The sequence below is a fragment of the Anolis sagrei genome, chromosome 3 (assembly GCF_037176765.1).
Source record: "Anolis sagrei isolate rAnoSag1 chromosome 3, rAnoSag1.mat, whole genome shotgun sequence".
Classification (NCBI taxonomy): Eukaryota; Metazoa; Chordata; class Lepidosauria; order Squamata; family Dactyloidae; genus Anolis; species Anolis sagrei.
The window spans coordinates 92137725-92161765 of NC_090023.1; the positions used below are offsets into that span (position 1 = coordinate 92137725).

General features: G+C 40.6%; 1 protein-coding gene, 1 non-coding gene and 1 pseudogene across 7 annotated transcripts in view; 2 read left to right on the forward strand and 1 right to left on the reverse strand.

The window, feature by feature from the left end:
- The first annotated feature begins 1159 nt into the window (after positions 1–1159).
- LOC137096564 (claudin-34-like) lies at positions 1160–1953 on the forward strand (annotated as a pseudogene).
- A 13610-nt stretch (positions 1954–15563) lies between these two features.
- Positions 15564–15645, forward strand: TRNAS-GCU (transfer RNA serine (anticodon GCU)). Its single transcript has one exon. It is a non-coding gene; the product is annotated as a tRNA-Ser (tRNA).
- A 3245-nt stretch (positions 15646–18890) lies between these two features.
- Positions 18891–24041, reverse strand: part of FRMPD4 (FERM and PDZ domain containing 4) — a 392551-nt gene continuing 387400 nt past the window's right edge. For 5 of the 6 annotated variants that reach the window (XM_067466806.1, XM_060769958.2, XM_060769959.2 and 2 more), the window contains exons 16-17: positions 22596–23885; positions 18891–20397 (exon numbers count right to left, since the gene is read on the reverse strand). In XM_067466806.1, the coding sequence (XP_067322907.1) occupies positions 19076–20397; positions 22596–23885 (2612 nt within the window). In that variant the 3' untranslated portion in view covers positions 18891–19075. Of the gene's footprint in view, positions 20403–22595; positions 23886–24041 lie in introns of all 6 variants that reach the window. The other variant, XM_060769961.2, reaches the window with a different exon arrangement.

Below are 24041 nucleotides of genomic sequence, written 5' to 3' on the forward strand. Positions count from 1 at the left end.
TTTCCCCACATTCCACATACCAACGACCGTGTAATGTCCGCGAGGCATATCTTTTTATATTGCCTCCAACATAAAAAGATGCTGGTAACTTCTATTTGTCTTCATTCTTTCGGGACACTATGCAAGCTGAACACCCACAATGTTATTCAAATGCTTGGAGTAATTGACGTCTCCTCCTTGTAGTGCCTTGGGATAACCCCTGAGAACACCTTTACAACTGACACAACTACAATACCTACTGTTATGTTCAGTGGAGAGTTGAAGATGTTACACATTTTAAAAAAGGAAACCTGCAGTTATTGTTGTGTGATTACATCTTTTAATGTAAATTGAACTAGTAGCCTCATGGGACTGTTGAGTTGCTTCCTATTTTGAAGAAAATACATTGGTCCACTGTTAGAGTTGATGTCCAATGGTAGGCAAATACAACTCCCAAGTAACTGGGGACCAGGAGCCCCCACCCCTGCAAAGGCCCCAATGTCCAGGGCAGAATCTGCCTTTGATATTTTGATCTTAAGTTTTCAGTTATTGACAACATTCTAAATGGTTTCAGAACTCAAAAGAGCGGTTTCCACGGCACCCTGTTCAAAAATCACCACTGCCGGTCTGTTGTTCAGGTGCATCTTGGATTGATCGCAACCCAGGTTCAGCGCTTGCGTCTCAAAGAGCCTGAACCATATTCTGGTCTCCTGCTTCAGAGATCACCAGCCATATTCGAGTCTTATGTTTCAGGTCAGAAGCTTATTTGAAAGAGTGGGAGAAGCCATTCTTTGTTGATATCTATCCCCTGGTTGAATCCCAGCATGCACAGGCCAGATCCCTATTCCCAGGTCTGCCTTGTGACTGACCTGGAGCACTCCTGTGTTGTCTGCATAACACCTCGATTTCTCTGCCCTCATCCAGTCCATTCCTGGCAACAGACAAAAGTCAACAGAGGGAATTAATCTTGACATGTGTTACAGCAGGTTATCCATTTCTGTGGGTCAAGTTGGGCATGAGGCCCTTTGTCACAGAAAAAGTTTTTTTCGAACCAGTAGAAGGGTTTCGCTATGTATCACAATGTTTCCCAAACTCAGGGGAGGTTCCCATGTGAGAGAATGGGCACGTGCATAACTCCATAAATAGTAAACCTTGTTTCATTATCCGCAGATTTCTCAGCATGGAGAAGTGGCTAAGGTGGAAATTAGGCTTGGCTGAAGGCGACTTTCCACCTGCACCTCGTCTCATCCAACTGGCCTACATCCGTTTCATTGGCTTCGTTCTTGCGGTCATTGATTGGGTCCTGTGCCTGACTGCCATGGGAGTGGATGAATGGAGAGTGTGGCTTCCCATGCCTGGCATCGACGCTGGCAAGATCTGGGTCGGGATCTGGGGAATCTGCTTTGAGGGACTGGAAGCCAAGCCCATCGAGACAGAGTGCCTGGAGTTCCTGGATGAACATTGGTCCCTCCCAAAGGAAATTTTCATTGCACAGGACTTGATGTCTTTAGCAATATTGTAGTATCCTTAGCTCTAGCTTTCATGTCATTTACCTTGTGGAACCTTTTCCTCAAAGGAAGACAAAAAATGTGTTGCTTACTTTTTTCTTGGTTAGGGAAGCTCTCAATTTACTTTCTGGTTTCATCATTCTTATCCCACTTTTATGGAATATGTATTCAGTATTGGTCAATGACAGTATTAATTTCCCGATGATTTTCATCTGTCTGTTCTTCCATATGAGCAGAACATTGTTTTGCCATCTATGTGGGGATTTCTACTTCAGGATTGCAGCTAACAAGTTTATTCTTTATTCTCAGTGAGAAATTTTGGATTAGGCCCAATACAGGTCATCCTATAATTATGGCCACTCTGAAGCAATCCACCAGTAGCAGTGACACTGAATCCTGTCCCCATTGTGGGTCATCTATATCTCTTGAGGAACTTCTGCCTGAAGAACACCTTTTTAATGTTTAAAGGAGTGTAAATATTTTCAACGTTAGCTGTTTTTATTATGTGTTGATTCCAAAAATTACATTGAGCTATTTCTGTTTTCACTTTGTGTTCAAAATATGTTTAAATTTAGAATACGTTGTTTTTAACTCAATAAATTAAAAATTAATTGTCGCTTTGTTTTTCCCCCTCTCAATTCCATATAAACATTTTCGGCAAACGTCATGTAGCCCCCCTCCCCCCTCCTTTTATATCCTGGTTTATTCCACAATTTAAGGCCTTTGTAGAAGGGCCCTAGAACTTACTTTTCAGCTCTGCTTTTATGATCAGTGGTGTTTTTCAAATTTGCAGTTTAATCTAATGCACTATCATATCTAATGTGCAGCCTAATTTCTGTGACGTTATTTGGCCAAAAATGATGCACATCACATTTGAGTAAATAGTTTGTTGCAACTGCTTCCTTGAAGAAAGCAAACCTTAATCTTACTCCACGGGTCAGTTTTTGATATCTACATTCCTTCATGCTATATCAGATCACAAAAGTAATCTGGTCCAACCCCCTGCCATGCAGGAATACACAATCAAAGCACTCCTGACAGATGGCCAACTCAACCTCCAGAAAAAGAGACTCCACTACACTCCCAGGCAGTATAGGGAGTGTAACAGTTCTCAACCTTTCAAATATCTTTTGTTGTTGTGGACCATCAAGACTTAACTCAAAATATAAAACCATAAAGTGCATCAACTATTCATTTAAAGTTGCTCATTAGGGATCATAACATTTGGAAGAAAGAGGGAAATAAGTTAATTCATACATTCCCATTATAATACTTTAATAATTTAAATGATTCAATTCATTGTCATCAACACTATCATAATCATACCTGAACACCAAACCATTGCCTAAAATTACTTATTAATATTAATGAATTAATCAGAGAAGACTGGTGGTGCATTTTATTTAGAAGCTTGATTGGACATAACAGGATTCCAGCCTACATTGTTATGTTCCACTGATATGCATGACTTCTGTTATAACTGATACGGTTCTTTTTATATCACAACGGTGTGCATTTTCCTGCCCATACTCTACCTCATTGACAGTTAATGGTGGGGAAAACTAGTGCCGGGCCATGTCAGGAAGACCAAAGCAATAAGGGTCTTCTTAAGGCATTCATCTTTTGATGTGGGACTAGCCCCGTCTCCTCAATAAAACCATGCACATTGAATTTTTCTCCCAATTCAATACAATTGGTGAAGCAGTGAAGGACATACCTTCATTATATGTAGGCTATTGAAGATGGGTAGGAATTTTGATCAATTAGGATCCCTGACTAAGCCTGTTGGGAGTTGAAGTCCAACAAGAGTTAGCAGCCCACAAGTTCCCCACAGCCGTTCATGCATAATACAAGATGCCATCAATCAGTGCTTCTCAAATATTACAGCTAGTCTTGAATCTGGCAGAAATGAGTTAGATTACTGATAAAATTCAGCCTTCTCTGGCCATCCTGATTTGTAGCTTATCTGATGTCACAGCGTTTAATGTCTTCATTGGTTGCTTAAGTACAGTATATCCATTTTAGTTTTGAGACTTCAAACATGTCCAGCTTTTCTTTTCTTTTTGCGTGTTTTGTTGCTTGTTCATAGACTCATAAAGGTTTTGGTTGGAAATAGCAACCTTCTTCAAGCCTCCACTAGTCATTTGTTTGTATATGATTCTCTTTGCTTCCTGTATTGTATGTATGCTTTGGTATGCAGCTTTCCCTTTACTCTATGTTTCTTGAGGTTGTAGGAGGGACTGCAGACCACATGATCAGATCTGGGACTGCTGAAATCTGAGACTCCATTTTAGAAAACAGACATGCCATGAAACTTTGGACCGTTAAGAGCAAACTCATGCTACTGCTGTTGATTATAAGAAAGATGCCCTGTGTTATCTTCACAGAGAAACTACTTCAAACCTGTTTGAATCCAGTTACCTAACTGTAACTGGATTCACAAGTTATGTAACTGTACGCTGGATTCACAAGTTATGTACATGTTAGCTGAATACATGAAGGTTGTGAGTACACCAAATATGTTACTTTTAATGAAGTCTACTTTATTTTTCTGTCTTGAGGGCATGATATAGAAATAATATGTTTTATGGGAGAATAGATTTTTTGGGCACTGAAAAGAACACTTCTGATGAACTATATTTTGTGCATTTGCATATCTCTGTTCCTATCAGATCAGGGACAAACAGGTTATCAGTCTAACAACTGAAAAGGCATATTGCCTTGCATAAGTCCATGTGGTTATATATCACTGAAGAGAAGATTTTACCCTAATGAGTTTTTGTCTCTTCTATGGAAGATCATACTTTTACAAAAGGTTATGGTTTTCAAATGGTGGTGAATGCCACTTTTCTCCAAAAGGTTATTCTGGTTTTCCAAAGGGTTATTTCCTATTCAAAAGATGGGACACATCATAGCACATATCTATACTGACTATTTAATGCAGCTTGAAGCCAACTTCAAACTGTAGCGGCTACAAAATGGATACTGCCAAAGTGTGCTGCAGCATGAACTTGAGGCCAGTAAAGTGCATTAAACACAGTTGGGGGGGGGGGGGATCTGAGTTAAGCTTCTCAATGCACACCAGCAAGCCCCAAATCTAAAGCACATTACACGGCGAAATCAGCTCTGCAGAATTCAAAGCACTCTATAAATATGCAACTCTCTGGGAAATGGAAAAAAACACACACACATAGCAGTTTGAGGCCACCTTCTGTAGTTAACGGAATCACTTTCCTGGCCTCAGATCTGTTCCAAGCATGCCAATCTAATCATCCGCTCAGTGAAAACGGTTTCTCCGAAACCAGTTCCAAACTGACCTAAATGATCAGAAACGTCAAGTGCTTTTTGAAAAACCAGTGTGGATGGATCTTGTTGTTGTTCATTCGTTCAGTCGTCTCCGACTCTTCGTGACCTCATGGACCAGTCCACGCCAGAGCTCCCTGTCGGCCGTCACTACCCCCAGCTCCTTCAAGGTCAGTCCAGTCACTTCAAGGATGCCATCCATCCATCTTGCCCTTGGTCAGCCCCACTTCCTTTTGCCTTCCACTTTCCCCAGCATAATTGTCTTCTCTAGGCTTTCCTCTCTCCTCATGATGTGGCCAAAGTACTTCAACTTTGTCTCTAGTATCCTTCCCTCCAGTGAGCAGTCGGGCTTTATTTCCTGGAGGATGGAGTGGTTGGATCTTCTCGCAGTCCAAGGCACTCTCAGAACTTTCCTCCAGCACCACAGCTCAAAAGCATCGATCTTCCTTCGCTCAGCCTTCCCTAAGGTCCAGCTCTCACATCCGTAGGTTACTACAGGGAATACCATGGCTTTGACTAGGCGGATCTTTGTTGCCAGTTTGATGTCTCTACTCTTTACTATTTTATCGAGACTGGACATTGCTCTCCTCCCAAGAAGTAAGCGTCTTCTGATTTCCTGGCCACAGTCTGCATCTGCAGTAATCTTTGCACCTAGAAATACAAAGTCTGTCACGGCCTCCACATTTTCTCCCTCTATTTCCCAGTTGTCAATCATTCTTGTTGGATGGATCTTAGTTTCTCAAATACAGCTGAATCATCATATCATTTTACAAAAAAAAAAACATTTAATTTCTTAATCATGTTTGAGGTCATTAATGTAATCTTTATAAACAAGTCAGAGTGAAATGTTGAAAAAATGTCTCTGAGTCTGAAGTATTCACAGAAGCATACGAAACAAAGCTGCGTAGACCATGCAAGAATTCTTCTGGAATATGTTTGGCATTTGAAACTTGCTGCAAACTAGTTTCTCAGTCCTATGCATCCTTTCCTGAAAGCCAGAAAGACAGCATAGATTTCCTTCCTAATGAATGGGGACAGGATAGATGCTTTACCCAAGATAGTGTTACATATTCCTTGTAGTTGGAAACATGTTTATGAAAAATCTTACCTTGAAAGAAACAAAGATAGGTCAAGAGTTTCATGACAATGATCTCAGTTAGATGTGTTAAATGGTAATGTTCAAGTATGCAGTAACTTACAACACAATACCTTTACTTACCCAGACATTTTGCTCTTTAACAAATGGCCTCATTATGTGCTTCTCTATATTTTACACAACTCCATAAACTATAATAGATAAAGCACTAATCTCAAATCTCTTGGTCAAATTACATATTTTGTTTAGTCTCCAACCAGGATTGACTCTCATTTTTAGTGCTTTGAAAAAAGTTGTCATAGTCACTAATGAAGTATCACTGCATGTTTTGCTGTAATTTTGCAAAACAAATGACTAGCTTGACACTAATGCTTAGAGCTTGATATAAAAAGGAACAAAATGGAACGCCTAGATTCATGCATGTCGGGAATTTGATGCCCTACGCTTGACTTATCTTTCCTACTACTTGTTGAATGGCAGCTTGGAGTCGTATGCTTCTCATGTGAATTCAATTCTACACAGTTCCAAAATGCCTATTGTTAAAGAGATCCTCATGCTTACAAAACTAATTTGTGAAGGAATTCACTTAACATTTCAATAACTGGGTTTGGAAATGCAGTAGTCTCTCTGGCCCCTTCCACACAGCTGAATAAAATCCCACATCAGCTTTGAACTGGAATATGTGCCAGTGTGGACTCAGATAACCCAAAGCAGATATTGTGGGATTTTCTGCCTTAATATTCTAGATTATATGGCTATGTGGAAGGGCCCTCTGTTAACCAGAATGTAAGCAACCAGAGCTCTCAAGCAACTGACCAAAAAAATTAAAGGAATAATACTGTAAATAAAAATTAAAATACATGTGCAATACAGCAAAACCATGTTACATTAAACTTGAATTTATTTGCTTTTAATCACTGTATTTCAGTGTTAGTATCAAGTCAATACAGAGTGTATGGTATGGTATGGTATGGTATGGTATGGTATGGTATGGTATGAGGCCTATTTTTAATAGTAAGTTTCAAGCAACCAGAAACTACCAATCCTTATGCGTGCTGGTTAACTGAGAGTCTATTATATATTGTAACAGATTTTGAGTAGGTGAACAAGATTTTGAATAATATTTTTCCCCTCTAATGTGTGTGCGTTTGTGTATCTATCTATACCTATACCTATATATATGAAAATACTAAACAAACTAAAACTGGAGGTTACATTAATTTCCAGAATTTCCTTTGAGCGAACACTGTTCCGGAAACTATTGCTGGCTAAAGACTGACTGTAGGCCCCTTTGTCACATAGCGTTAGGGGAAAAGAATTCTAGAGCCTCCAGTGACACTTCAGGCACCTTTGCACTGTTGGGGAATATTCTAGGCTGGGAGAATATTTTACACTTACCTTGAAAATGAAGGGTGCATTTATGCTGTAGATTTGGGAGCCAGTTACAGGTCTATATAGCAATCAAATTGAATCAGTAAGGCTTTGGGACACTTCCAGTCAGCATCAAAATCCATGTTTTATAACTGTCAGTTCCGGCATATGGTCTCCTGCTTTGCAATAGCCTATGAGAAACTGGCATCAGCTGTTCCGCAATCCCATTGAAGGGATTGAAATTGCTCCATAAAAACAGGAAACAGATCAGCTATTATGGTAGCGGGGTTTTAAAGGAGTGCTTTTATCAAGGGAAAAGAACAGTCACTTTCTGATGCCACACTCTTGGCAGGTTCTCCCAAGAGGCACCACACACCATTACTTAAGAGTGTGAAGCTGGTCTTATAGGTAAACTGCACAGGAAAAACAGTAGCACAGAGAAATTGTATGACGGTGCTATCAATGCATTTGTGTATTCAGATGGATTTAAATTAAATGTATTTACTGCATGACGATTAGTTTAATCGGTACTTTAACATTGAGGTAAAGTCTCATTCCTCCTCTCTAATACCAACCCAAATCACTGTGTACCTTTGGCACAACCAACAGGTTGGCAGTTCAAATCTGGGGAGCGGGGTGAGCTCCCGTCTTAGCTCTAGCTTCCCATGTAGGTACATGAGAGAAGCCTTCCACAGCATGTAAAACATCAAACATCAGGGCATCTCCGGGCAACGTCCTTGCAGATGGCCAAACCAGAAGTGACTTACATTTTTGTGCAGGTACAGCTTTACCAGGAGCTCCAATTTTGTTTACTTTGCATTTAATGTTTGTTATAGTCCTAAGTTTCAGGGACTCTGCAGATAGGTGGCTTCTTTTGGCTGCAATCATAAGGTAAGCCACCTGTCAATTATAGTTAGGTTCCCTGGTCCCGCCCTCTTTTTGGGTTTTTGGAGGGAATAGGAGCCTTTTTTGGTTCTGTCCACACAGAGAAGCTTTTCCTGCAGCACATAATACCAAGAGCTCCTGTAGAAAGCTTCGTCTTCTATGGCTTGGCCGGGGAGATATACAGCCTACAGCTTGGCTGGGGAGAAAAGGCCCCACAGCTTGGCTGAGGATTTTACAGCCTTACAGCTCCTTTGCTGAAGGACTTCAGCCAGCCATCACTGAAACCTGAACTCCTTCTTTTCCCCTGGAAGTCTACAAAGCTCTGCTTGGTAAGGGTCGCTCGCGGAAGCCGGACGCAGTTGGTACCGGGTGCAGGGGCTCCACGCCAACAGAGGCAAGTACAGACTGCCCAGATTAGAAGTTAAGGATTTCCCCATTAGTTAATTACAGTTAAGAAGATAGTGCCTGTTCCCAGTGAACAAGATTGCAAGAGCCAATAGACTGTTAAGAAAGCTTGAAAGTATCTGTTTGTGTTCATTAATAAAGAACTTTGTTGAACCTTTAAGCAATCTAAAGACTTTGTTTTGGGGAGGTCCAAGGGACTTTAATCTGAGGCAGCCCCGGCGTCCCGTTGGGCACACAGAATTTATGTCCTGTCTACAGTCTTATGCACAGACCCAGCGTGCGACAGCACAATTTTCTCAAGTTGCTTCTGACACACACAAAAAAAAAAACCCCAAAAAAGATTCTTCTGAAAGTCTGCAGTTTTAGGTTAGCAATATTTCTATTCTGTTTGCCATACTTTAAAAAAACATGTCTCCCAAAATATGAGGGAGAAAGAGGAAACAAACTACTTATTCCCATGATTAGCTTTCTTGTTTCCACATAAAGCACTGCACCACTTCTTTGATCCCTGGGCTGTGTTTACAGCTGCTTCCAGAGCTTAGAATGAACATGTTACAAGTAATCTTACCCAGGAGCATAGCTATGGGCATTTACTGGTGAGAGAGGCAACTAGAGGGAGGCCCTGTGGCATTTGTTGAGCCAGGTACAGAGAAATACAGTTGCTTTTCCAGATTTCCAGCAACCTGCTGTTGACTCGGAAGCATTACATATTTCTTTCGTCTGTTGCAGAAGTCCATCTCGGGTGGATACTGTCTCATGAATTTCCATTTCTGGCCAGGAAATGACTGTGGTAATTTTCCCAGATTTGATTTATGCGCTTGATAGGAAGCGTTTGGATACTGCACAAGGTAATAGTAAATGCCTCCTTGCCTAAGACTAAAAAAAGAGACGCATACACGTGCATGTGTCACCAGCAGGATTTTGTCCATTCTGATTTGGCATAACAATTGAAGTTTGGTTATTTATCACAAAATACAGTTGAAGAAGCTTTTCCAACCATTTTGATATTTTTAGTGGTTAACATTTCGTAAAGAAAACTAACGTTTTAAAGAAAATTTAATGAAAAAGTAATTTCTTATATATAAAAGCAATGGCCAACTAATGTGCTAATGTATCAGGTTTTTGAAATAATGCGATAAGCTATAGTCTCCCTGTACACTTGAAAGACTTATGAGTAATGTGGAGCACACTAAGAGGCCTGCTGCTTTACACAAAGGTTGACCATCCTATTTCTCACAAAGGCCAACCAGGAAAGCAGCACCCTATTGTCATTCTCCAGCAAGAAGATATAGGTCAGTGGTTCTCAACCTGTGGGTTCCCAGATGTTTTGGTCTTCAACTCCCAGAAATCCTAACAGCTGGTAAACTGGCTGGGATTTCTGGGAGTTGTAGGCCAAAACACCTGGGGACCCAGAGGTTGAGAACTACCGATATTGGTGCATCTAAGTTGTATAATTAATGCAGTTTGACACCACTATAACCACAATTGCTCTATGCTATAGAACTATGGGATATGTAGTTTTACAAGGTCTTTAGCCTTTTCTGGCTCCGTTTATACTGCCATATAATCCAGTTTCAGAATTCAGATTTAATGCATTGAACTGGATTATATGGCAGTATAGAGCCATATAATCTCGTTCAATGTCATTCAGTTTGCATTATATGACTCTATATTGATGATTATAATGTTCTTTAAACTGAATTATATGGCAGTGTAGATGGGGCCTCTGCTGAAGAGTGCTGGCACTTCATCAAACTAAAATTTCAGCATTCCATATCATTGGCCTATGTCAGTTAACGTGGTGTCAAACTGTATTGAATCTACAACTGTGGCCCCTTATACACTGCAATATAAAATCTAGATTATCTGCTTTCAACTGGATTATATGGCAGTGTAGACTCATATAATCCAGTTCAAAGCAGATAATGTGGATTATCTAATTTGATAATCTGGATTATATGGCTGTGTAGAAGGGCCCTTAGATGCACCCACAGAGGGTCCAGAATCTTGACATTCCATTTTTTAAAACTAACATTGTTGCTGTCATTCAATCCATACATTTGCTTAATCTCTTTAAAAAGCGATCTGCTAATATCCATCTTCTGTGTTGTGCAGCAAATACTCTGTTTTGAATTTGAGGCTGATTCGTTTCTGCAAAGGAGAACCCCACCCATACAGTGAGAGCAAGGGATGTCCCTCTGTCCCCAGGAAGCGTAATTTCATGTTATCATGCCCTTCCTGGTCATATCCTCTCCACTAAAAAATCTGAATTTCCAGCACAAAATGTAAAACATTAAAGCCAGCATAAATCTCAGTATCATAAAAGAAATTTAATGATGTTTAATATATTCGCTGTCAGCCCCAGCTTCTGTCAACCTAGCAGTTCGAAAACATGTAAATGTGAGTAGATCTATAAGTACTGCTCCGGCAGGAAGGCAACAGCACTTTATGCAGTCATGCCGGCCACATGACCTTGGAGGTGTCTACGGACAACGGCGGCTCTTCAGCTTAGAAATGGAGACGAGCACCAACCCCCATAGTCGGACATGACTGGACAATGTCAGGGGAAAACCTTTACCTTTACTAATATATATAATATATATAATATATAATATCAGAACTGTGTATAATCTATGGAGGAGAGGGAAAAACCACAGCCTAGGCACATTCCATGAAAAAAAATCTCTCTTTGTACAAATGCATTCACCAAATGGCTATGCGCAATCCTGATAGAAGATATCAGCATGATCAGTCAAATGCAGACTTCCAGGTAATTGAATTCTTGTTTTTCATTTCATGCTTTGTGCTACATGCCATTACTTTCAAACACATTGAATTTTTCCTGTTTTGAAATAATAGCAAGACAACAAGGAAAATGTCAGTCGATATCCAAATTTCTTAGCAACCATACATTTACAGAATACACTTCTCACTCCCAGGAGAGTTGAGGTGGAATTGATCTAGCCTTTGTCTAAATGTTTATCTAGATATTACAAACGACTATGAAAAAATAAAGCTCTTATGTACTGGCATATATACCGGCTGTTAGGAATTGTGGGAGTTGAAGTCCAAAACAACTGGCGGGCTGAAGTTTGCCCATGTCTGGTGTAGACTCATATAATTCAGTTCAAAGCAAATAATGTACATTATCTGCTTTGATAATCTGGATTATATGGCAGTATAAAAGGGGCCCCAGTTTAATGGATTCTGAGCAGTGGGTTAACCCATGTAGTATGAATTGGCTCTTTGGCTATCGTAATTGTCAATAGATATAATATCTAAAGATCATAAGAGTGGATTGTGCATATATCTTCGTTAGAATCTATCAGCCCAATTTCTAATAAGGTATCCGTTATGGACTTGAATATTCTGTTACAAAGATTTAATGGACACTGTGACGATAAGTTCAAAAGGAAGCAAACTGAGAAGCTCTTTCTCCGGGCATGTTTGTAGCACAGGGAAACAGCCCATCAATGCCCAGAGGCGGCCCTAGGTAATTTTCAACGGTAAGCAAACAGTATTTTGGCACCCCCCCCCCCCAACCAATAATTGATATATATTTTCTGTTCGTCGCGGGAGTTCTGTGTGCCATATTTGGTTCAATTCCATCATTGGTGGAGTTCAGAATGCTCTTTGATTGTAGGTGAACTATACATCCCAGTAACTACACTTGCCACACTTGCTCCCTTGCCTGGCCTGCTTTGGGTCCGGAGATGTGCCTGAAAACCCCAGCGTGTGCACCAAAACTCACCTCTTCTCCTGACTTTCTCCTCAGCCATTGGGACCAAGAGAGAGAGAGACAGAGACAGAGACAGAGGTGATCCCCACCTTTCCTGAAGGTAGGCGCAAAAACAAAGGAGGGAGCGAAGGTGGGAGATACCTCCAGCTGGAGGGGCTCTCTCTCTCTCTTGGCCCCGATGGCTGAAGAGAAAGTCAAGAGAAGAGGCGACTTTTGGTGCGCACGCTGGGGTCTTCAGACACGCCTCCGGACCTGAAGCGGGCCAGGCGTGGCGGCTCCGCCCCTTGGCCCACCCGCGGATTGGGGAGAGGAGAGGAGGCGGGTGGAGTGCCGGGGGATTGGAAAGGGAGCCGGTCATGGGGAAGGGATCGAACGCGGAGAACGATTGAGCGCCGGCTCTGCTTGCGCACCCGGTGGCCGGGTGGAGCAGAAACGAGAGGGGCTAGGTGAGGCTCAAGCGCCCGGCCCCTTTGGGAAAAGGATCGCCTGGCAGCGAGGCAAGAAAGCCGAGGCTCCCCCCGGACTGCTAGGGCTGTTGTGAGCTGAGGGGGCGCTCAAGTGGTGGTCAAGGGGCATTTACAGAGGCGCCTCTGCGGCCTTGGCAAACAAAAGTGTTCTGCAACCGCTTACATCGCGTAATGGACGAGCCGCCCCTGTCAATGCCACACAGAAACCAAAAAATCTCTGGGCTGGCATCATGCTTATACAGAAATGGGAGCAAAATCCACCAGAAAGGTCACATGTGCTAGTAGTTTTAAGAGTTTGAAAGCAGGACTTTCCCATCCATGTGCTTTTCCTGATCAGGTTAGAGATCAAAAGACAGACAAAGGGTTCTTCTGCCTGGTCTTTCTTTTCCTATGGCGACTTACTCAATCTGGATACAATGGCTGAAGCTGAAATTGTCATTGTCACCATCATCTTCATTTTACCCCCCCCCCTTTTCCCCAATGCTGAGACTGAAGGTATTGTATTTAAATCATAACAGATACAGTTAAAAGGCTTTACAAAAATATAAGTAAAAACATGTAGAAAGTTACTATTAAAATTCAGTTAAATTATCCATAGCCCCCAGTGGCACAATGGGTTAAACCCTTGCGCCGGCAGGACTGCTGACTGAAAGGTCGATGGTTCAAATCCGGGGAGTGGAGTGAGCTCCCGTCTGTCAGCTCTGGCTTCTTATGTGAGGACATGAGAGAAGCCTCCCATAGGATAAAACATCCAGGCGACTCATGGGCAAAGACCTTGCAGAAGGCCAATTCTCTCACATCAGAAGCAACTTGCAGTTTCTCAAGTCACTCCTCTCTCTCTCTCTCTCTCTCTCTCACACACACACACACACACACACAATCAATAGAATTAAAACACTTCAAAAACAATTAAAAATAAAAGACAAAAATCAGAAAACCAGCTCATCCATTTCTTTCTAAAGTTAATGAATGTGTGTGTGTACACACACACACACACACACACACACACTTCTTCTTTTTCTTCTTTTGTGTTGGGTTTTTTGGGCAGATAGTCTATAGGTTGGAATTGCCTGTTTTTGATTTCTGAAAGCTGTTCAGGGAACCTATTGGGATGCCGTGTGATAAAATGTAACTGATTTAACAATGCAACAACAACAAGAACAACATGAAAACAAGTGTTTATGACCTTCTTTTCCCGAAAGCTTTCCACTGCTTAGAAGAGATGTTTCCCAAGTTTCTCTATTTTTCCCCTATAATTGATGTAACAGTCTATGGGTGCATCTACATTATAGAATTAATGCAGTTTGACACCTTTTAAACTGCAAATGATGTTCCATGCAGTCATGCAATCATGCCAGCCACATGACCTTGGAGGTGTCTACGGACAACGTTGGCTCTTCGGCTTAGAAATGGAGATGAGCACCAATCCCCAGAGTTGGACCAACTGGACTTAATGTCAGGGGAAAAACTTTACCTTTACCTTTACTAAACTGCAAATACTCGATGCTATGGAGTCATGAGTTTGGTGAGGGACTACATCTATATGGCAGAGAAGACTAAATAAATTGTAAGGCTACAATTTCCATGATTCCATAGCATTAAATCATGTTAATTAAAGTGTTGTCAAAATGCATTAATTTTACAGTGTACATGCACTCTAAGATAATGATATTGTTCATGTTGACTACTATTACTGGTCTTTCGTAAGTGCTTTTTGGTATCATTTAAGATTGCCCCTTGGTAGTTGCTTTATATTGGACTGCTGAAGAAAATAGAGCTGTATTCATTGCTGATAAGGCATTTCAGGCAACTAAAATAGAGAACTCAGATTCTGGCTTTGATTTCAGCCCACTGAAATGAAGTTCTGTGTCCACTCACAATGTCCTTGTACTATCATCAGAGTACAACATATACCTGTTATATCAGTTTCAGTACCACAGTAAATTTATGACTATTCTACAGAATCTTATGATAAGACTTGGGTGAGATACTTACAATTCTCTGTTAGAAGATTCCTATAGCAGGATTTGATAGGATGAAGCCAAGGCAGTGAAAGATGTAGCCAACTGCACTTACCCCACGTCTGCATGAGTTCCAATGCCAAACTCAACAGATAAGGAATGTTTAGGGAATAAAACTAGGCTAGGAATGGATCCACAGCACTCCCAAGGATAATTTCTTTTTCTATATTTTAGGAATACTCCCATTTTGTGATAAATAGCCAGGCTCTATTAATTGCATAATAATAGCTATTATTTTATCAAAGCAATATTACACATTATCTGCTTCGAACTGGATTATATGAATCTACACTGCCATATAATCCAGTTCAAAGCAGATAATCCAGATTTTATACAGCAGTGTGGGAGGGGCCTCAGTTATTCTCAGGCTAAAAGAGTGAAACTATATTTCCTTGATCTCTTTGGAAGAAAAGCAGAATAGAATTAAAGAGCTCAATAATACAGCAATATAAAACCAGGCCAGACCTATTTCATAAGCATCAGTTGATCAACCATAAATTTTACCTTGAATAAGGCACAGTTGACACAATTTTACACACCACAATACATTCTGCTGTGTCCCCTATCCCCTGGACACATAATACCCTACAGGAAACTCTGGGCCCTTCCACACAGCCATATAACCCAGAATATCAAGGCAGATATCCCACAATATCTGCTTTCAACTGGATTATCTGAGTCCACAGTGTCATATAATCCAGTTCAATGTGGATTTTATACAGCTGTGTGGAAGAGATCTCAGAAGATGACAAAGGGCAGACTATTCCATTTAGGGAATGGAATAGTCTTGACGAGGTGGCCGAGTGGTTAAGGCAATGGACTGCTAATCCATTGTGCTCTGCACGCGTGAGTTCGTATCCCATCTTTGTCGACATATTTTCCTACTATGGGCATTCCAAATTTGATTTAGGGAAGAATCTCTAATAAGTTTTCCTATAGTCTCCTGGATGATGTTGCTGTATATTTGGATTCTGAACATATATCTGCAATAATATGCCATTGTCCACCATCAAAGAAGCTGATGGATATCTCTATTGTTTAAAACCACAGAGGATTACCTTGTCTAGGAAGAAAGTGGCAAATTGCAGTACAGAGTTTGACAGCTGGCCCCAGGCTTGTGCTCACTGCTGAGACAATGCCCCTCTATAGTTGCAACAGGAAGGAAAGTTCCACTAGCCATGGTTGCCCTGGAAGTTATCCATAGTCTTGACTTAGGGTGCATTTATGCAGTTGAATAAAGACAGTTCAACACCATTTTTATTGCCATGGGATCCAAGAAGTTGTAGTTTGGTGAGGAACTAGTACTCTTTGGCAGAACAGGATAAAGACAGTGTAAAATTTTAGCTCCCATGATTAAGCCCTGGCAATTAAAGTGATGTCAACTGCATTAATTATACAGTGTAGACACACCTTTAGTTTTGAACTTTGCTTGGAACACGTGACCTGAATATAACAGACCCATAAGTTTTCTATATTTTTTCCTTACTTTGTGAGATTCAATGGAACAAGGTAACACACCAAAATTATAGGCTATCTAGTTTAGCAAAAATAGTACCAATTAGTTACAGAAACTTTTTAAAACATGAGCATTCACAAGACTGAAAGCATTAAAGACCCTCACTTTTATTTCAAAGCAAGATCTCATCTGCGGGCCCATATCTGCTGGCTATTTGCAACTTCGTGTAGATCAAATTAAACAGCTCCAGCTGCTTCTGTGCAGTCGTGAATCAATGTGAAGAAGGCACATTTCTTAACACTAGCAATGGTCAAGATTTGCTTCACTGAGGCCCCTTCTACACTGCCCTATATCCCAGGATCTGATCCCAGATTATCATATTTAAACCAGATTATATGAGTCTCCACTGAAAGATAATCTGGGATAAATAGATAATCTGAGATCAGATCCTGGGATGTAGGGCAGTGTAGAAGGGGCTTGAGGTAAAATATGTATGGCAAAGGCCCCATCTAAAGTACCATAAAATGCAGTTTGAAAGTTGATGCTCTTATGGAACCAATCCTTGTCCAGGTTGGGAAGATGGACAAACATCCTGGCACTTCCAGAAGTATTTTCTCTGTGCTTTTTCCTGCAAGATAGCGCTTGACTACTTCTACTTTTGTATCTTACTCTTTAAACTTTTTCCAGACCCTATGACTTCTCTGGACATTAATCTTTAGTAGGATTACATTTGCTACACCTGATACATTGGAATTGCACCGTTGCACTACTTGTGTGTGTTTATAGATGCATAGCAATTTCTTTGGGAACTCCTGAGAATCCTGGTTTCCTCCCAGTTCAATCACCATAGGTAGTTTGCTGTTAGAGATCTGCAGGGAATCCTCAGGGGAGGAATAATGAAACTTTGACAGAGCCACTATGCGCCCAATGAAGCAAAATTAAAAGTGGTTGCGATACCATAGTGTAGTGGTTCTTAACCTGTGGACCGCGGAGCACCAGTGAGCCATGAGGATGAAAATCTGGTCTGTGAGCCTCCTTAATTTTATTTTATTTTTAAAAAATCATTTCCGTTTCTTTCATGCCACCTGCTACTCATTCCTTGTCAATGACCATGTCATATGTTCTATATCAGAAACTAGAGCTGATGTGGTCTATCTAATGCAGTTTTCTGAATCAGCACCCCAAACCAAATCTAAGGTTGACCAAAAACTGATTGGTAACCCTTTTGTTTCTAATGTTGAGAGAGTGGGCCCTGGTCAAAAAAAGGCTGGGAACCACTGGCATAGTGGGATAGGGGGCCATAAAAAGTTTATGGGGAAGGGGTAATCCATTTCCAGACAAATCAATAGTAATGTGTCACAGTTCAGCACCAGGAGAGTTATGTTGTGCAATATGCTCCAAACAAAGAATGGATACAGCACAATTGTGGTATAACAGTGTTGTATGCCAAGTTCTTCTGGCTTGAACACATAAAAAGCAGTCAGTGGGGAAGAGAGCTGCATTCAGGTGCCTTTTTAAAGGCTAGACAACCGGTATGGGAGTTGTTTTTTCTTCTGTTTTCTAACATTTGGGGTTTTATTTGATTTTTCATCAGCTGAAGGACATATTTTGATTTCAGCTCCTTTTATTCCCATTCCTATGTTAAATATTTGTTATTATGCATTTTATTGTTAGAAATGTGTATTTGTTTTATTTATTTATTTATTTATTTACTATATTTGTATACTGCCTTTCTCAGCCCGTAGGTGACTCAATGCGGTTAACAGGGCAAAATTCAATACTTACAATGTCATAAATGCAATTAAAAACATAACATATAACAAAACTAAACAAATCAATAAAATATAAATTCATAGTGTCTCCTTGTTAAAAATGTTGTCTGGACCCATTGTCTAGTTGTTCCATTTTCCTGTGTCAGTTACTCTACATTTGCAAACACTTGTTCAAAAAGCCACATCTTGACTTTTTTCAGGAATGTTAAAAGGGAGGTGGCTGATCTAATATTTATAGGGAGAGTGTTCCACAGCCGAGGGGCCACCATCAAGAAGGCCCTGTCTCTCATCCCCTCCATACTACTTGTGACGAAGGCAGTAACGAGAGCAGGGCCTCCCTAGATGAGCTTAAGGCCCTAGATGGTTCATATGGGGAGATGTATTCAAACATGTAAGTTGGGCCAGAACCATATAGGGCTTTATAGTTTTACCCTTTGTGAGCTGCTTTGAAAAGGTTTTTTTTGGGGCAAAAATACAGGAAAGAAATAAAAGAGAAGAACAGATGGATTAGGCAAGTGATATGAACAAAAGATTAATTTATTGTGTATGTATATATATATATTTATATTTATATATATATATATAATCTCTAATAAGTTATAATAGTCTCTGGGGTTTAAAATGTATTTTGCTATTAAAAATTATAATTCAAACATTAAATATTGTTATATACAACATGATTCCATTTCTTATTTTTTTCCAGCCATTGATTGTAGGGTTTCCAAGTATAAACCTGGAGAAGAAAAGGATGTAATTCCTGTAGCACTGCAGTCTTTAGAAGTGTAATAATACCCCTGTAGATTTGACCACGAAAAAGCCAAATTGTCCAAAGGCTCTTGTACAGTATCTCTTTCTCTTGCTCTCAAATAAAGGAAACAGAGGATAGAACTGGCTAGACATTTATCAGTTTTATAGAGTTTTTTAAAAGCCTCATTCCTATTTTATATAAAATAACAAAATAGACAGAGAGAGTTGTATCTGTCAACATTAGTTCATAACACATAGAAGTAAATAAAAGTTTTTCTTTTTTAAATGTATGGCTTTGCAAAGGTAAATTATGAAGTGACTTCTGTTTATTTATTTAAAAGTGTTTTAAGAGAACGTGTTAGTGTGCTTACAATAGTGGCCATGGTAGTCGAATGACGAGCCAAGAGTTTAATGCTAGAGTCACCGGAGGACTTGCCAGTCACTGCTTCTGCGGCCTTTAGAAGACAAATGTAGTTTATTAAAACCTCATCTATTTTCGCTACAATTTCCTCCTGCTGTGTTTCAGAGTTCATGATTTTAACTAAACGCATGCAGGCTTCTGTTAAGCAACAGAGTACTTGAAAGCTAGAAGTCATAGCTAGAAGCATTTCCTCAGGGCTTGTTTCAGCCATGGCCATTTTCCTGCAGGCACTTCCCAGCTGTCTTGATTCTACAGACAACAGTTGTTTGTACTGAGAAAGTTTAAGGTCATATGTTTCTGGATGATCCTCCCTCTTTCCCACACAAGATCGGACCAAACAGAGCAACTCATTGGCATCCTTTTGTGCTGCAAGAAATCCATCAGGCACTGTATAATTCTTCTCCTTCATTACATTGAGTCTTGCGATCCATGCATCAAAGGACATGTCACTGAGATTCACAACATTTTTAACCTCCTCTTCTTGAAGACTGCCTTTTGTGTGTGGGTTCTTTTCTCCACTTCCAGGGACCCCAATGCCTTCCGTTTCATGCCCAGTGGATGTGGATTGGGTAGAAAGTTCTGCTACGGTGTGCTGCGTTTCAGGATGATAGAGGCATGAGAGCTGGGTGCTGTCTCTGTGTTCAACTTCATCATCATCTTCATCAGCATCTCCCCTCTTTAGAAAACAATAGCTAAAGGGACCGTGGCATTTCCAGTTGCTGGCATCTAGTTTTCTCAAGGGCAGTGTTCTGTACTGCTTGGGCTCCTTCTGAATGGTGTTGAAGATGGAAGATCTTTTACTGCTCACACTGACATTCATAGAGCTCTGGGAATAACTTTTTGAAAGCACTTTGCCCAGAGGAAGTTCGCCTTTCTTTTCAGATTTTGAGTCACCTGGTCCAGTGCACATCACACTCACAGTGGCTTTCTTCTTCTCAAGAAACACCTCGATTCCTGTTGTGGCTGCAATGACACTGCTGCTACGTCGTAGAACCTTTCTATTGTGTGGCATTCTGAGGCTTCCTCCCATCACATCATATGGCCATAAACTAACAGCTACCCCACCTGACTGGTTGACTTTGGGAACATCAAAAGAGTCTTGGTTTTGACTTGGCACCTTTGATTCAGAGTGAATGTGGGATGATAGCTTGATGGATTCAGCACTGGGCTGTTTAGGAAAAGCTGAAGGCATGCCTCCTTGTCTTCCAGTCACAGGTTCTGTAAAAGCTACACTAGGGGTAGTAGAAGAACAGAGAGAGAAATTACACATCTCAGAAAGGCTTGAAGTGACTGAGCATTTCAATCTTAATGCATTACTTTAAAAAAGACTATAAAAACACATATTTTTAGGTTATTAGGCCCAGAGATTTAACAGCAGCATATAAGCGGGTGAACTTGTTGATCGAAAGATCGGTGGTTTGAATCTAGTGGGCGGGATGCACTCCCACTGTTAGCCTCAGCTTCTGCCAACCTAGCAGTTCAAAAACATGCAAATTTGAGTAGATCAATAGGTACCACCTCGGCAGGAAGGCAACGGTACTCCATGCAGTCATGACCTTGTACTCCATCCACATGACCTTGGAGGCATCTACGGACAATGCCCGCTCTTCAGCTTAGAAATGGAGATGAGCACCATCCCTCAGTTGGACATGACTAGACTTAATGTCAAGGGGAAACCTTTACCTTTACAATCATGGTGTTTCAGGAAATATTCAGATGGTTAAACAAAACATGTTAAATCAGTCATGTAAAGTTTTTAGAACAAAGACTGACTTAATTCATGTGACTGCAATAAAAATTGAAAAACCTGTTGGTTCCACTTTTCCCCCATATTTTTGTAATGTTCAAAATTTCTCTCCATTTCAGATATAAATAAATGTGCAAATCTGGGTATACTCTTCATAAAAAGGCTGAAATTAAACATTCTCCACAAAGTCAAGTTCAACAAGTATAGCATGGAGAGGAGCACAGCTGTTAAAGCTTAGAAAAAAAGAGGTGCCAATGTTAATGCAGAACAAACATGCACTGAATACATAAGGATTCAAAACCAGAGGTTTGTTTTGTGTTTTTGTTTCAGTTAAGCACTGCACTCAAAGACCAGGGCCTGGATTAAGTATCCAACTACTGTGCTTTCTCGCACATGCATCTTGTTTTCAAATTTAAATTTCTTTCCAAGTGGAATATGAATCTGGGGAGAAAAATCTCACCTCATCATTTCATTGTGCTGCCAAATGGGGGGAGTGAACCCATTCATTCTCTCCATAAGACTCATTTGTGCCCGAGAGCAGTTTCTGAAATGGTGACATGCATAACGACGACTGCAGCGGTTTCTTAGCAGTCATCATAGGTTAACAATACGTACTGTTAGGTGGAAACACTGACTCTCTCCCTCGTATTTTACCAGTGCTTTGTGGCAGTTGTGCATCCATCATCCTAAAGACCAGCTTTTTCCAGCTCAGTGTCTTCTATATCTATTGAACTATAGTTCCTAATATTCATAGCCAATGAAGCATTGGTTGTGGGGAAGATAGGAGGGCCCTGGGAAGGCTGCCATCAACCATGTGTTTTATGGTTGATTATACTACAAATATTTTCTCTGTTTCAGTCAATTAACTGTACTATGAGTAAAATCAGACATACATTAGTGTGATATTAAATTTTTTACATGCAGCAGAAAAGACATGAGCACATAATTAGAATGCTTAACTCTCCTATTTATGATCCAGTAGGATATTATACTTAGCCAAGATTGTTGCCTTTAAGAATTCCATAAGAGGGAAAATTAATATTTTCCTTCCTAATGCCATTGCTAGTTTGTCATATTTCTCTGTACTCAAAGCTTTGTCCCATTCCTTTGGCTTTTTCCTGGAAACATGTTGAAAAATCACAGCTTGCCCTTAAACAAGGCAAACTGCATACTGCAACCTTGAAGAACATGTTATAGAACTACAGAATGTCTGAAGGAAAGAAGCATTTTCTCTCATATTTAATGATATTGTTATCACATTGTTAGCTACATGCTCAAGCACTTACGTTTTTTGGATGAGACTATATTTACTCATTTAGAGACAGCCAACATGTATGTAATGGAAAGGGCAAAATATGCTTTTCTTTAATGTACAGATAAAGATACAGAGTGGAGGGCTCAAAAGATAAAATATATATTGGATACCTTTTTGGAGGAGGGTCATGGGAATAATAAAGTCTACCCACAGGCATCAACATTAATGCATATGGGCATCCTACATGAATTACCCCTTAATACATGTATACCCTGCCATTTTCCTGCCCATAATTCTGCATTTGTTGTCACAGAGCCTGTGCCCATATAGTCATATCTACAGTCATTCCGTTCATTTAAATGGTTTTAGGTGACACTCATTTCTATTCTGCATACCCAGATGAATGTGTTGGTGCTGCCATACCTGTAGTTTCTTTAATCTTGGGAATCCTGTGACATCCATCTCTCAAAGTGCCAAATAGGGGATCAGCAGAATTGACTGCAGAATGCATAACAGGCACATTCATTCTGTGGCACACAGTTTCGGGCTGCTGATGCAGATCTTTGTATGTCGCTCCATGGTTGGGAAGCATGGCAGCTCTTTCATCGGCAGACATATAATTGATGCCTTTCCCTGAGGAGTCAGGCATCATGTGCTTAGCGTCAGAAGTACAAAGAGGAGATTCGATTGGGGTCCCGCATGTGCTGCTGCTGCCTGTGCTACATCCTGCATCGACTGAAGAGCACTGAGAGCTCTGCAGGGAGAAATGCCCTTCGCTCTGCAAGGATGACATGCGCTTAGCTAAATGGTACTCACACAATCTAGTGACACCCTGCTCCACTTCTGGGAGCTTTGAGAGGTGATGATCATCCACAGACAAATCGGCATCTTCAGAGTCATTTTGCTCTTTGGGAGAAGAGTGTGTGGTCACATCAGACACAAAGTGTTCATCTGGCCCACGTCCCAAAATACTGCTGTGGTCAGTTTCAGGATGTGTTTCATCTTTACAGTCCACTTCAGTTTTCCCAAGACTTGGAACTCTGGAAACTGTCTTTCCATTCATCCCTTCTGAATTTGGTTTCTCTACTGCTTCCTCATCTGAAGTAGCATACCATCTTTGGCCATCCCTGCGAAAAGCAGTTCTCTCCACATTAAAAGTGCTTATGCGTTGACTCTCCTTGGAAGAGAGCGTACTGGCTTTACCCTTTTGCTCATCAGTTTCTGTTTTTTTAACCCCCTGCTGTTTTTTTACAACAGCAGTGCTTTCGGGGGTTCCTTTTCCTTCCCCATCATTCACCTTATTCTTCCGTTTAGTAGTGCAAGAATATACTGCAGAACCCATGTGCAGTTTGCTAAAATACTCAGTAACAGATTTGGTTTCCATGGTTTCTGGTTCCATCTCCATGTTGTCTGATTGGAGAATCTGCTTTGAAGGCACAACTTTTGACTGGAGATCCATAACTTGCTGATTTCCTGATGATTGTAAGGATTTCATTAGCAAACCCCCAGCCTGACTCTTCGAGACAGAGAATTCAGAGTGTGGCTCCCCAAGGGGCTGGTAACCATCATTAGTTGCCAAAAACATACGTGTGGCATTTTCAGTCAGTTTCTGTGCTGCAGCCAATTCAGAACTTTCAGTCATTTCAGAAGAGTTAGTCTCATTGCCAGAATCTGACGATGATTCAGGGCTATATGCTCTCATGATGGCTACACCTGTATGCCACAAAACATTAATGAAACCAGTTAATGAAACCTTGTCAGGCACTGTAATAAGAAAATGAGCTTTGTAAGCTTAGAAATGGTTCAAGAATACGGATTCACATATTGCATAGTTTCCAAGAAAGGCAACTTAACATATGGGTATGTCTG